This window comes from Rana temporaria, chromosome 2 (assembly GCF_905171775.1).
Source record: "Rana temporaria chromosome 2, aRanTem1.1, whole genome shotgun sequence".
NCBI classification, from domain to species: Eukaryota; Metazoa; Chordata; class Amphibia; order Anura; family Ranidae; genus Rana; species Rana temporaria.
Window position 1 is genome coordinate 371,991,262 of NC_053490.1, and position 14,704 is coordinate 372,005,965.

Sequence of the window (14,704 nt, forward strand, 5' to 3'; positions counted from 1 at the left end):
TCAAGCATGGCGACTTACAAGGCAAGACCGCCAACTCAGAAACCCTTCTGACAGAAGTAATGGTCACTAAAAATGTCACCTTCTGAGATAGTGTCAAGAGAAGAATCTCTCTGATGTTTCCAAAAAGGAAGGTTCCTGAAGAACCGAGAGCTCCAAACTCATGGCGGAAGAGATGAACCAAGAGGTGGAAGTATATGACAAACCCCTAGCACAAAAAGGTACCCACCAGGCAATGGGCCGCAAAAGGCCACTGACAAAAAACACAGCCAAGGCTTAAATCTGCCCCCAAACGGTGCTTAAGGCAATTTTTAGATCCATTCCAAGCTGTAAAAAACAGCAGGACCCTGGGACACAGAGTACGTCGGACAGACCCCGGTCTCTTAAAGTCTGGCTTCCAACAGCCATGTCATGCAAGCCAGCGACTGTACCACAGGAGGAAGTATGGGACCTTAATACAGAAGGTCCTCCCGCCCTAGCAACCGCCAGGGTACATCCGCCACCAGGCGCCCGAGATCGATGTACCAAGGATGCCAAGGGCAATCTGGAGCGATTAGAATCATCAGGATCCCCTCGGCTTCCACTCTGTGGAGCAGCCGAGAAAACTACAATGGAGGAAAGACAAAGCAGCCGATACAGACCCCACAGGGCCACCAACGCGTCTGACGCATCCGTACAGGGATCACTAGACCTGGCCACGAACTCTGACACCTTGTGGCTGAGACGAGTGGCCAGGAGATTCACGCCCTGTGAGTCTCACCTCCTGCAAGGGAGCTGAAACACCTCCAAGTACAGAGACCAGTCGCCCTGGTCCAACATCTGGCGACTCCGGTAGTCCGCCTGCCAGTATATCTGATGGTAGACCGAAGCCACGGCCATGGCGTTGTCCGGCTGAATCCAGATCGGGCGACCCTTCAACCTCCTCGAACCACGAGGAGAGGCACAGCCGGATCACCCCAAAGTACTAGGACATTGATCAGTAGACAGGAGTCCACTAGAGTCCTGTGACCCTGGGCCGACTGGACCCGCCAGGCGCCCCCCCTCAACCCGTGAGGCTGGCGACCGTCGTAATCAATGTCCACTGAACAGGAAGAACGACTTCCCGGACCGAAGAGTCAGGGATCCCAGCCACCAATTCAGAAAGACTGAATAGGTGGCTCACCAGATCTGATGATCCAGAGACAAAAAAGAGATTTGCACCACTTGGACATTATCTCCCACTAGAAAACACGAGTGTGGAACTGGGCATAAGGTACCACCTCGAAGGAGGCTACCAACAGGCCCAGGACTCGCATGCAAAACTGAGAAATGACCGATTGCATGAAGCCAACACCATCACTGTAGACTGAAGCATCTGCAATTTCTCCAGGGGGAAGAAAAACCTTTGCCACCAAGGAGTCTGGATCAACCCTAGGTACTTCAAACGCTGAGTCGGAACCAGGACCAACTTCAAAATGTTTACCACCCACCCGAATTTTCGGAGGGTCCACAATGGCTATAGACACATCCTCCACCAATTCTGAGCCAGAAGCTGCCCTCAGAAAAAGGGCGTCTAAGCAGCCCATGATAGCAAAGCCTCGCTGTCCCAGCAAAGCTAGGATTAGTGCAAGCACCCTGGTGAAAACTCTTGGTGCTGACGCTAGATCAAAAGGAAGGGCCACAAACTGACAGTGGCAGAATCTGTGACTTGCGCAAAATGAGACATGCATGTATGCGCCATTGATGTCCAAGTACACCAGAAAGTCCCCCGGATGGAGCGCTGCTACCACAGAACTCCCCCCTGCCCCAAGATACGGGCAGGGGGAGGCTACATACATTGGCGGGATAGGGTGCCGGCGTGTTCAGCTTATGCACCCAGGGACATTTCAGTCCCCCAGTTGAGCCTTTAGTCGGCCTGGGAGGGTCAACCCGCGGGCCCTGACTGACGCAAAAATACGGCTTCTGGGGACTGAAAGACCCGGCCCACGGCACAGCTCCTTTCCCCTGGTGGACTGAGGGAGGAGAGTGCTCTCACCCCCAGTGACATCCTTGATAATGTCATCCAATGAGGTACCAAAAAACCTCCCACCCCTGAAGGGTAAATCAGCCAGGGCATTTTAAAATGCCAGATCAGCAGACCAGCAATTCAGCCAAATCAGGCAGCGCAAAACCACCGCCGAAACAGAGGCTCTGGACATCAAGGATGCCCCGTGTATCATCACAGACATATAGAAGGCCCTGGACCAACTGGTCGGCCAGTCTAACAATTTAGGGAGGGAGCTGGTGCTCCTCCACAGTCTGTGTAAAACCTTGCCCATTCAGAGTGTGTCAGAGACACCAAGGTTGCGGCCACAACAGGTCGCAATGCATACCCCAGCATGGTAAACATGGAGCGGTTCAGCGCCTCGGACCTCTTATCAGTAAGGTCCCTGAAGGTAGGGGTCCCTTCTATAGGGAGAGCACCAACCTGAGGAGAATTTTTTTTTTTTTTAAACTCTCCTCAAAAGAGGGAAAACCCCAGGCGCTGAGGAACTAAAAAGACTTCTGCTGCATTTCCCATTCTTTATAAATGAATTAGTCAAAGAAAAAAATAAGGAAAAGCTTTCACAGAGCAGTCTGATTTGCACAAAAAAGGCCGAGCCCTCAGAGTCTTTCTATGCCATTGACACCATAGACAGACACTGGAGGGGCGCGAACATGCCAAAATTAATATCTCAAAATGAATCCAGGTTGATTTTTGAGCTCCAGACTCTTACACCATCAGGGTTAAACATTGAGCTAGATCTCAACTGTTATCACCAATTACTAATTTCACCCCTATACAGTTTTTTCAAAACTGTATATTTTGGATTGTTACCAGTAAGGGCTACTAGGTGGATGCAGAGTAACTGCTCTCCAATAACAAATAAATGTCTGTACACAACATCTTTTTTGATCACTAGAGGGTCTCTAGGTTGACATTTCTTTCTAAATATTGATTTTCGCCACTAGAGGTCATATGCATTTCTCCTTCAATTTATCACCTGGCCAATAGGTGGTTCACAACTTGGGATTATGTAGGGATGTATATATAGATTTTGACCACTAGAGTTCGCATCTCCTTTATTTAAAATTTACCTATAGTGACCAGTATTTAATAATGTCATTTTTAATCTTATAATATAGATGTTTTTTCTTTTTATGCTAGTTGATTGACTCACCTATATGCTTGTAAGCAATAACGAAGTAGATTGTGAGCACTTTCGAGTAAATAGCAGGTAAACCTAATAGTAAGGGTATATATGACCTTATCCAAAATTGCGGAATTACAACTTCCTGAAGACGGCCAACCTGATAGGCTGAATCGCGTTGAGGTTGATTTACGCCATCGCGACATACTTCCGCCAAGACATCCAACAAGGAAATCGAGTCATTGCCGCGGGAGCGGACCATTACGTTTTATGGACACATTTCACGACGAATATACCTGATGTTTACACCGGGTTCCAGGACACCCCTAAATGTGAGTTGAACTATTACGATTTTATATAGAATAAATCTTTTTAAATGGTACTACGCAATGAAGCTTTTCTTGTTACCCTTATCTGCATGAGGAATACTTATCCATGGAAACGCCAGTCTTAAAGACACCTACAGAGGTTTCCCCATAAATGTGTGTGACCATACTAATGATAGTTGGTCCACTCTGCGGGATGAGTTAACATCTATGTGGGGGGCACCCTGTCTGAGCACCCATAAAATACGGAATGTTATGAGCACGACCACTTTATTTGGGACTGTTCCAATTTACATTGTTTGAGCACCAGCACTTTTTGATGACACTTTGAGGACTGTTTGTTAGCGATCTTATTGGAAGTCGCCTTAACACCTATGTGGTTTACAGTTTATATACCAATTTAGCATTTAGTGCGGTTTTCACTTTCTCATCGAATTCTAAAAACAGTCTCAAGTGCTAACAATTAAATAGCAATTCCCCTTTTGTGTACTTATTATACAGGTTTTATATAGCGCCAACAGTTTGCGCAGCACTTAACAAAATATAATGCCAGATGCTTTGTGAATGCACACTGGGATTAGTGGGATACAACACATTTGTGAATCAGTTCCCAGAAACACTGTATGCTTGAACATGACCATAATCATGTGAAAGAGATTTATGCGCATTAGAGCAACTTTGAACGAGTAATATAATCATTTTACAATAAATCTAGGATTATCCATGCTCTATTCTAGCTATATACCTGAATTTTTATATCTCTGATGCAGAGAAAATATTTTAAAGGAACCTCCAAGCACTCACATCTCATTGCTCACTTGTGTTACATCCACCTTCCAAGCCTGGAGGGAATTTACAAGCTGGGAAATGGCTTTAGATGATACTATCCTTCTGCAAAAGGTCACCAACAAGACTATCTAAGGTCATATTAAAGAAAGTTTTTAACAGTGTCAGGGTAAAGCCAGCCACCATTGGTTCAAATCTCGGTTAAAGCGGTTGTATACCCGCATTTTTTTTTTACACGCTTTTAAGCGCTGTGATTGGCTGGAGCAGCGATGTCGTCACTCCCGCGCATGCGCATGGGAGACTTTAAACCAGCAAGGTCCGGCGTCTGCCAGCCCTTTAGCCGAGGATCCCCGCTGCGCATGCGCCGCTGCAGCGGCGCATTGCGGGGGGGAATATCTCCTAAACCGTACAGGTTTAGGAGATATTCTTTATACCTACAGGTAAGCCTTATAGGCTTACCTGTAGGTAAAAAAAATGATAAATTGGGGTATACAACCACTTTAAGCAGGGACCAGACTAGATTCTAACCATGTATGAGCAGGCTGATCGATTAACTTGGACAAAACCAGACTAGGTTTTTCATAAAATTACTGCCAGCAACTATGACAACTAGCAATAATCATTGAGTTTTCTCCCGGCCAAGATGGCTGCCCCCGCCAGAATAACACATTAGTTGTGAGGAAGAGATTCCCCCCATCAACACTGACTGAAATGATCGTGGAATCTGTTGTTTTTTCTTTCCAGCAACCTGTGATTGCAGAAAACAAAATCACTCCATCTAAGGCTGGCTTAAAGAGGTTGAAAAGAAAGAAGGTTCATTTTTACCCGAGGTCCATCTAGATCCAGCGATGTTGCAGGAGTGTCTCAGGACTCCCCTCATTGGCTGTGATAGCAGCGCGGCACCATTGGCTCCCGCTGCTGTCAAAGTCAGTCAGCCAATGAGGAGAGAAAGAGGGCAGGGCCGGAGCAGGCTACGTCTCAGTGTCTGAATGGACACAGAGCTGTGGCTCAGCTTGGGTGCCCTCATAGCAAGCTGGAGGGAGGGGCCAACAGGAGGGAGAGGCCAGAAGCACAGAATAAGTACCTGAAAAGAGGAGGGTCTAGGCTGCCCTGTGCAAAACTACTGCACAGAGCAGGCAAGTATAACATGTTTGTTATTTTTAACTTAACCACTTCAATACCGGGCTTTAAAACCCACCTCCTTCCCAGGCCTATTCTGGCACTTCTTTCCTACATGTACAAATCATCATTCTTTTGCTAGAAAATTACTCAGAACCCCCAAACATTATATATATTTTTTTTAGCAGACACCCTAGGGAATAAAATGGCGGTCATTGCAACTTTTTATCTTGCACCGTATTTGCGCAATAATTTTTCAAACGGCTTTTTTTTGTAAAAAAAATGGTTTCATAAATTAAAAAATAACAAAAAACAGTAACGTTAGCCCAATTTTTTGGTAAAATATGAAAGATGATGTTACGCCAAGTAACTAGATACCTAACATGTCACGCTTTAAAATTGCGTACACTCATGGAATGGTGCCAAACTTTGTTACTTAAAAATCTCCATAGGTGACACTTTAAAATTTTTACAAGTTGCCAGTTTAGCGTTACAGAGGAGGTCTAGTGCTAGAATTGTTGCACACGCTCTAACGCACGCGGCGACACCTCACATGTGTGGTTTGAACGACATTTACATATGTGGGCGGGACTTGCGTGTGTGCGTACGCTTCTGAGCGAGAGCTACCGGGGGCTGGGGCATTTTAATTTTTTTATTATTATTTTTTATTTTAGTTATTTCTTTATTTTTTACACTTTTTTTTACACTTTTTTTTTTTTCAATCGCTTTTATTCCTATTACAAGGAATGTAAACATCCCTTGTAATAGGAATGTGTGTGACAGGTCCTCTTTAACCACTTAAGCCCCGGACCATATTGCTGCCTAAAGACCCAAGGGGTTTTTACAGTTCGAGACTGCGTCGCTTTAACAGACAATTGCGCGGTCGTGCGACGTGGCTCACAAACAAAATTGGCGTCCTTTTTTCCCCACAAATAGAGCTTTCTTTTGGTGGTATTTGATCACCTCTGCGGTTTTTATTTTTTGCGCTATAAACAAAAATAGAGCAACAATTTTGAAAAAAATTCAATATTTTTTACTTTTTTCTGTAATAAATATCCCCCAAAAACATATATACATTTTTTTTTCTCAGTTTAGGCCGATACGTATTCTTCTACCTATTTTTGGTAAAAAAAATAGCAATAATCGTTTATCGGTTGGTTTGCGCAAAATTTATAGCGTTTACAAAATAGGGGATAGTTTTTTTGCATTTTTTTTTTTTTTTTACTACTAATGGCGGCGATCGGCGATTTTTTTCGTGACTGCGACATTATGGCGGACACGTCGGACAATTTTGACACATTTTTGGGACCATTGTCATTTTCACAGCAAAAAATGCATTTAAATTGCATTCTTTATTGTGAAAATGACAGTTTCAGTTTGGGAGTTAAACACAGGGGGCGCTGTAACATTTAGGGATCACTGTGTGTGTGTTTACTAGTGTAGGGGGGTGTGGCTGTAGGACTGACACCATCGATCGAGTCTTCCCTATAAAAGGGATCACTCGATCGATGCGCCGACACAGTGAAGCACGGGGAAGCCGTGTTTACACACGGCTCTCCCCGTTCTTCAGCTCCGGGGAGCGATCGCGACGGAGCGGCTAAAAACAAATAGCCGCGCCCTTGTCCCGGATCGCTCCCCGAGCGGACCCGACCTCCGCATGTACCGGGGGGGGTCCCGATCGGACCCCCCACCCACGTCTAGCAGAGGACGTACAGGTACGTACATGTGCCTGTCCGTGCCATTCTGCTGACGTATATGTACATGAGGAGGTCGGGAAGTGGTTAAGGAGAGATGCGGGGTCAATAAGACCCCACATCTCTCCTCCAGGCTGGAAAGAATGAGATCGTGAAAAAAAATTCACAGATCTCATTCAAACTAGCCGCAATTGCGGTTTGTTTACTTACGGGGACCCGGGCGTGACGTCATCACATCGCGCCCGGGCCTCCGACGGTCATAGAGATGACTGGTGACCATCTGGTCACCAGTCTTCTCTATGGCAAACATCCGGCGGACGGCGATCATCTCTCCGGGCCCCCGGTGGGACGGGAGAGCCCGGAGAAGCACCGGATGGCGGCGGGAGGGGGGATGTCCCCTCCCGCCGCCTGTAAGAACGATCTAGCGGCGGAACCGCCGCTATGATCGTTCTTACGGTGCGCAGGATCGCCGCCGCTAAAAAATTATATCTCAATGATGCCTCCGGGTGCAGGCATCATTGAGATATCCCCCCGCAAATCCCAGGACGTCATATGACGTCCACCCGGGATAACAGGTCCCCGTTTTGGACGTCATATGACGGCGTGCGCGTGTCAAGTGGTTAAAGAAAAAAAAGAGACTTTAGTATTACTTTAAGGGGAAAACGTAGGGAATGAAGAATAAAAGACACAGCAGAGTTGAAAGTATCTGTACAGTTGGCTTCTCGGTTATGGGAGGCTTGTATTTGGGCATATGAGTAAAACCTGACTTCTGACAGCAGCTGGCCCAGAAACCATACACCCACTTCTTCCCACTCAGAGTGTTTTTCTCCCACAATGGTAGATAGTAATCCCAGCCCCTAAGGTAATGTTTTTTTCTTGCCCTCCCTTCAGTAGAGTACATAAAACAACCAACCATTTAGGGTCTCCCAGTAAACCAACAGCTAGTAAATTCACTTTATACCTATTTCCCAGAACAGATCAAGTCAAAAGAGTTTGGTACTCGCATACCTTCAATGAAAAAATTAACCAACTCAAATCCTCGATTTTTTGTTGGCTTATGATATAATAACTTACAGCTCAGGCAATTGCAAACACATTTCAGTAGAAGGCAACAAAATTGTGTAAATGGCGACATGGGAATGTATTGGGAATTGTACCATCATGTAAAGATACTTGGTGTAGACTAGGCCACACATTTGGATTTAAAGTGGTTCTAAAGCCTCAGTTTTTTTTTATCCTAATGCATCAAGGTAAAAAACCTTCTGTGCTACAGGAGCCCATTCCCTCAAAAAAATAAAACGATTGAGGGCTCTTATCGTACAGTACTCTATGCTATACCCCTCCTAATCCCGTGTAGTGGCCAGAGACCAGGTCCATTTCTTTGACAGGCCACAATTGGTGTCGCAATGGCTGGACATAGAGGAACGTTTCATCCAAGAGGAGGCAGCAAATCGCAGACTGGCTGCATGATGCACATAAGCTCACGGCATGCAGAACAAACACCCCGACACCGTATTTCCTTCCCTACTGCTACGACATTCTTGGCAAGGCGGATGCCCTAAAAGATGACAGAAATGACACTACCAACCCCATTTTGCCTGGTGCACCATTTAGGCTTACGAAACACAACAGGCTGAGAGTCACGTCTCGCCACACTCAGGGCGCCTTGACAGTCCCATTGGGACGAACATTTTTGGCCTGTTTGCTGCTTCTGCTTATTGTTGATCCCACAACAAAAACTGAACTTCAACGCAGAGGTATATATTTCTCAGGTGCAACCTGGAGGGCTTAGAATGTATATTAGCAAATGGGTATATACCCCCCTCCCCTTTTCTGCAGAAGTTCTTCACATCTTTGCAAGTGTTTTGGCCCATCACTCTAATGTTCCAGCCCTTATCGTGGGCGACTTTAATAATTATTTAAACTTCCAGCTGGATACATTTTTGATGTCCCGCCCTGATAGATTTAAAACAGATGGACCGACACCATTTGCCCATCAACTGAAGGAGATGGGACTGCATGATGTCTGATGCCTAAAAAAAATAAATAAAAAATTTAGACGTATTCCTGCCACTCTGCATCACACAGGGGCCTCTCCAAGATTGGCCTTGGTCTTTGTAATGAGGAGATGCTACCATACATTGCCGATACTCAGTATGAACCGAGGACGGTCTCTGACCATTCTCCATACTGCGCTAAGATAAAGACAGCTGGCACCAGCAAACAAACACTGGAAAACAAATCCATTTTGGCTATCCTTGTTCCCCATGCTGGACCCAGTAACTACCGCTCTTGCGGACTTTATCGCCCTTAATAAAAACACAGCGCCCTCGGGTATGTGCTGGGACGCTATTAAGGCCTTTCTCAGGGGCCCGTTTATTCAAGCAGTCATCTCCATAGACACCAAGACCTGGGAACTTTCTGTTCTGCAGGACCTAAGGGAGGTGGAATCAGAGTTCATTGCAAACCCGACTGACCATACCGAAAGGAGATGGTTGGAGGCACAAAAGTTGGCTAATATAACATCGAAGGCAGAAATACTATGGGGGAAGGGGAGAACAGGGAGCAGACGGACTGCCGGCAGAGGTATACAAAAAGCATGCCAACACTATGCTACCACAACTAAAGCAGACCTTAACAGAAGCCCTAGAACTAGGTCAAGTGCCCTCATCCATGACAGAGGCCATTATAATCCTGTTACTTAAAGCCAGGCAAGGACCCCGATCTCCCAGACTCCTATAGGCCCCATCTCCTGCTCACAGTGGACGTGAAAATACTGGCCAGAGTGCTGGCCACTCGCCTAGTGTCTGTCATTTAAAAGCTCATTCACAGTGACCAATCAGGGTTTATCCCCTCCAGATCTACGGCACTAAACATAAGGCGTTTATTCCTCAATCTGCAGATCCCAGTGGACAATCCAGGTAACAGGGCAGTCCTATCCCTCAACGCTGTCAAAGCCTTTGACAGCGTTAAGTGGCCATATTTGTGGGAGGTCCTGGAGAGGTTCGGTTTGGGGAAGAATTCCATAAAATTAATCCAACTACTATACACTGACACTTTCCATCTTTACAGAGGCACGAAGCTGGGGTGCCCTTTGTCGCCCCTGATTGTCTTAGCCCTGGAACCACTGGCAGAGACGGTGAGAGCGTCGCCATTGATATCTGGCTTCATGCAAGGCCCTACAGTTGATAAAATATCACTGTATGCAGAGAACACTCTCCTATATCTGGGAGATCCTTCCACTTCACTACTGAACGTGATGTCTTTAATCACACCATTTTGCACCTTCTCTGGCTTCTCCATAAACTGGAGCATGTCAGCCCTCCTGGCCTTGGATGAACTTACAGCTCCACTGCCACAGTGCACCCGGTCTCTCCAGGTTGTCTCCTCATTTAAGTATTTGGGAGTACAGGGTACTCCAGATACCTCTAAATATCTATCCCTGAACTTGCTCCCCATGATTACTAAGATACAAACCACATGCAGCACCTGGTGCAAGTTACCAATTTCTATCACTGGTAGGGCCAATCTTATAAAGATGGTGCGGGCATCTCAGCTATTATACATACTACATAACTGGCCCCAATGGTAGGTGGTTTGCACGCATTGACGCTATCTTTAGAAAAAATAAATACAATAAAAAAATCTCTAGAATCAAACTATCTACATTGCAGTACAGTAAAGATGGGGGGGGGGGGGGGGGTTGGCAGTCTCTAACGTGGCTCTATTTCTTAGCCTCACAGCTGCAGCACTTGGGTGGTATGACGGACCCTATCTGTAACATTCTATTCCACGCCACATTGGGCCTCCCCGCCGCTTAACATCTTGAGGCAGATCTTCCCCAATACCCTACATCGATGCCTACCATAAAACTTACTGTCCAAGCTATGGGGCCTCATTAAACATAGCTTGGGTATGCAGGGTTTCACTATACACACCCCGCTGTGGCGTAATCCTTGCCACACGGAACTGCTGAAACTAGAGGGGTTTCAGTCCTGGGAGGCCAAGGGCATTAGGTACATATCACAACTATTCCCAGACCATCGTTAAATCCTTCACTGATTTACAGGAGGAGTTCGGGCTACCAAGACATAACTTTTATAGATACCTCCAACTCAAGCATGCTGTGCAAGCACAGACACAACTGTCCATGTTGGAACACATAGAACATCCGATAATAACTTACATACTTAACACACAGACTAAAAAAGGTATGATCTCACAAATATATAACACACTCATCTAGAACACAGGATGCAGTTAAACTTCCGTGTAGATAGGTGGGAGCAAGACCTTGGAGAGATTGGGGGCGAGGACTGGGAACTGTGTGTACAGTCACTGCCAATCGTCTCGGTGTCTCCATCATACAGGCTCTGCCAACTCTTCATTCTATACAGAACCTAACATTTTTTTTTTCAAATTTTATAAAGGGGGGGATCCCTGCCTGGTTTATGGTGCAGATATCCCATCATCGGTACAACTTTTTGATGTGGGTCCATCTGTATACCAGACTTGCCCAGTCAATAAGATTAGGCCAAGTCTACAGCAATTTTTAGAGAAGGCCATTCTACAGCATTGAAAGCTACATCTAAAGGAAACAGTTATTCCATTCTCCTGGTTTCCATACTGACACTGGCATTTTCAAGTACTCTTAATGTTCATAACAGTACTGTTAGGCCCCTTTCACACAGGCTTTCTAATCAGGTCCGCCTGTCAGTTTTTTCAGGTGGACCTGATCGGACGCTCCATGTAACTCTATGGGGCAGCGGATGTCAGTGGTGATATGCCTGCTGACACCCGCTGCTATCCAATACGGTCTGTTAAAAAAAACACAGGCTGATGTAAACCCTATTTTCCATCAGTCTGGCGGATCGGATGAAAATGAACAGGCTGTTCGTTTCCATCCGATTTCCCTATAGAGGACAGCGGGGCTCCGACAGGTCCGTCTCAAGGAGACAGACCTGTCATCTGCCTGTTTAACAGGGATCAACGCATTGATCCCCCACTGAGCAAAGCAGAGTCCGTTTGTCAGATCGCCAGCGTGAAAAAGCCCTTACACAGCATAAAACCAGTTCAATCTGGATGTATTTCAGGGGACCCCGAAATAAACCTAAAACATTGAAAAAACGGGTGCATTATTGTAATTTTTTTACCTTTGGTAAAAAATGGGCTGCCTGAAGAAGTCGGCGACGATGTTCCACATCTGTGACTCCAATATCTACAAGGTCCTGATCTTCCAATATATTGTCTGTCTGCAGGGACAAAAATAGAGAAAGACCTATAGAATGCTATGAATTAAACAGTAGAACAAACACATAACAGTGTAACCAAATGAAATATATGCAGGTGCTTCTGTAAGTGCATACTGTATTCTATGAATGATAAAAAAAAATAAAAAAAAATTGGTTTCAGCCATTTAAAGCTCTGCTTCATATACCGATTCTATGCAGCAAGCATCTGAAATACTGTTAAGGCACTTCTGCGAAAAGGGGTTTGTGAAAGCCTACCTTGTGCCACTGAAAATGACATCTGCCTTCGATTTCAAAGGGCAGTCTATATTACAGGGGAGAAAAAAAATGTGCCTTTATAATTTTTGTCCTAAGGAGGCTGGAAAGCACTGCACATGATCAGTGGATCAAGTGCAATGCCAGACTCCTGCAGACAAGCCCTGCAGCTTTTAGCCTGTACCTGCATACGGTCTGACTGTTTACAAACTGCAGGGCTTGTTAATGAACTACAAGGCTCGCAGTCCATTCAGAACTATAAGCCATTGTGAATTCACAGGGAACTGATTGAAAGGCACGGCCTCATTTGCTACACTTGGAGGCTCCTCTCTTCCCTTTTATACTCAGTTGTGACATGACGCTACTCTTATATCAAGAAATCGCTTAAAAATATTTTGCTCATCTTGCAAAACGCTCTCAAACCAAGTTACTCTCAAACCAAGGTTTTGCTGTATTCCTAAGCTTCTGTAGCACCCTACAGTCTCCCCACAGTGCCCCGGCAAATTACCGGCATCATGTAGAGACCCTCAACCCTCTCTAGAGACCTCCTAAGGCTGACAACCACTATTTTAGACAAGTTTCTTCATATGTGGTGATGTAGAACAGCCTTTCTCAACCTGTGTGCCGCGGGATCATGGTTGAGAAGGGCTGTCAGATGAGCACAAGCTCCCGATCCCACTGTGAGGAAGCTCCGTCAGCCTCAGTTAATTGAAAGTAAAGGGAGGAGGAGTGTGCTGTGCTCTCTGGTTCCCCCTACAGTGCAGTATTCGGCTGTGTGAGGAAAGGCACTGTACTAGAACCTTTTAAAGGGTTTTATATATGTGTCTGTGTACATGTGCCGGTATGTGTGTATATGTTTTTCTGTATGTGTGCGTGTTTGTACATGTGTTTGTATGTGTGCGCATGTGTCTGTAGGTGTGCTTGTATACATTTTACTTTCTGTGACAGACGGCACACTGATCCAATGGTGGAACATAGAATCAGCGTGACATGATCACAGGAGGTGGGACATTGTTACCGTGGCACGGGCAATTCAATTCACAGCTCTGACACGCAGAGATCACCGCTTTTATACGGGCACAGACAGGCTGCATTGATTTGATGTACTGTGTCTGCAGTCTCTGACCATCTCCTGCAGTGTGTCTGCAGTCTCTGACCATCTTCTGTATCAGATGGTTAGAGACAGAGTACATGATATAAGAGATGGTTAGAGATTGCAGACTTGAGCTTTTCTTGCACTAAATGTCCCAATAATGTGGCCAACAATAAAATTCATATTTTCTCAAATTTATGGTATTAATTAAAAAGTCGAACGTAATGCAATAGTATATAAAAATATAAATATTTTTTAAAAACTGTCATTATCGGTATCGGTTTCCGGCCTGGTGCATCCTTCAATTTCAGCACCAAAATTTCCATTTGGTGCACCCCTAATGTCCCATGACACACAGGAATGTGAACCAAGCCTTGGACAGAGGTGCCTCAAGACAAAATCATTTTTAAAGGCACGCCGACTGGGAAAAGGTTGAGAAACACTGATGTAGGATATAAAACTGTGTTTCTTACATCCTAGAAAATAATTAAATGCTCTTAAAGTGGTAATAAAGTCCGCTTTATGACTTGTACCTACAACAGGTAAGCCTATAATATGGCTTACCTGTAGGTATAATGAATCTTCTAAACGTGCACCATTTAGGATATATTCACATTTGTAGAGGCCAGTGGGGACATGGGCACTGCACTCTGAAGAGACGACATACTAGAGTATGCAGTCCATTAGGTGCCCTGTGCCGCGACTAACTGAATAGACAAGGCTGTAACAGCTGCGATCAACACATGTTATTTCTAAGAGACAGATTGATATACTTTATCCATAGCTTAGGACTAAGATGCTTGCACATATTCACAGAATCCATGCAAGCATACACACAAAAAAAAAAAAAAAAAAATTCATGCTCAACATGCAATATTAATAAAAATAAATATTGAGAACATGTCCGTTTATTAGCAAAGCATTAGAGAGCATGATCATTAACAGAGGGTGAGACCTGTGTCTGTCAATGGATTTTAAGAAAAGGATTGTATGGCGTGTACAAAAATGCTATTTTGTTCACCAAGGGACACGGGGG

At 45.2% G+C, this 14,704-nt stretch overlaps 1 protein-coding gene across 7 annotated transcripts in view; it reads right to left on the minus strand.

Moving 5' to 3' along the window:
* ANKS1A (ankyrin repeat and sterile alpha motif domain containing 1A) overlaps positions 1-14,704 on the minus strand; it is a 167,590-nt gene that overhangs the window by 49,692 nt on the left and 103,194 nt on the right. For all 7 annotated transcript variants that reach the window (XM_040337793.1, XM_040337792.1, XM_040337790.1 and 4 more), the window contains one exon: positions 12,225-12,323. In XM_040337793.1, coding sequence (XP_040193727.1) covers positions 12,225-12,323 — 99 coding nt within the window. The remainder of the gene's footprint in view (positions 1-12,224; positions 12,324-14,704) is intronic.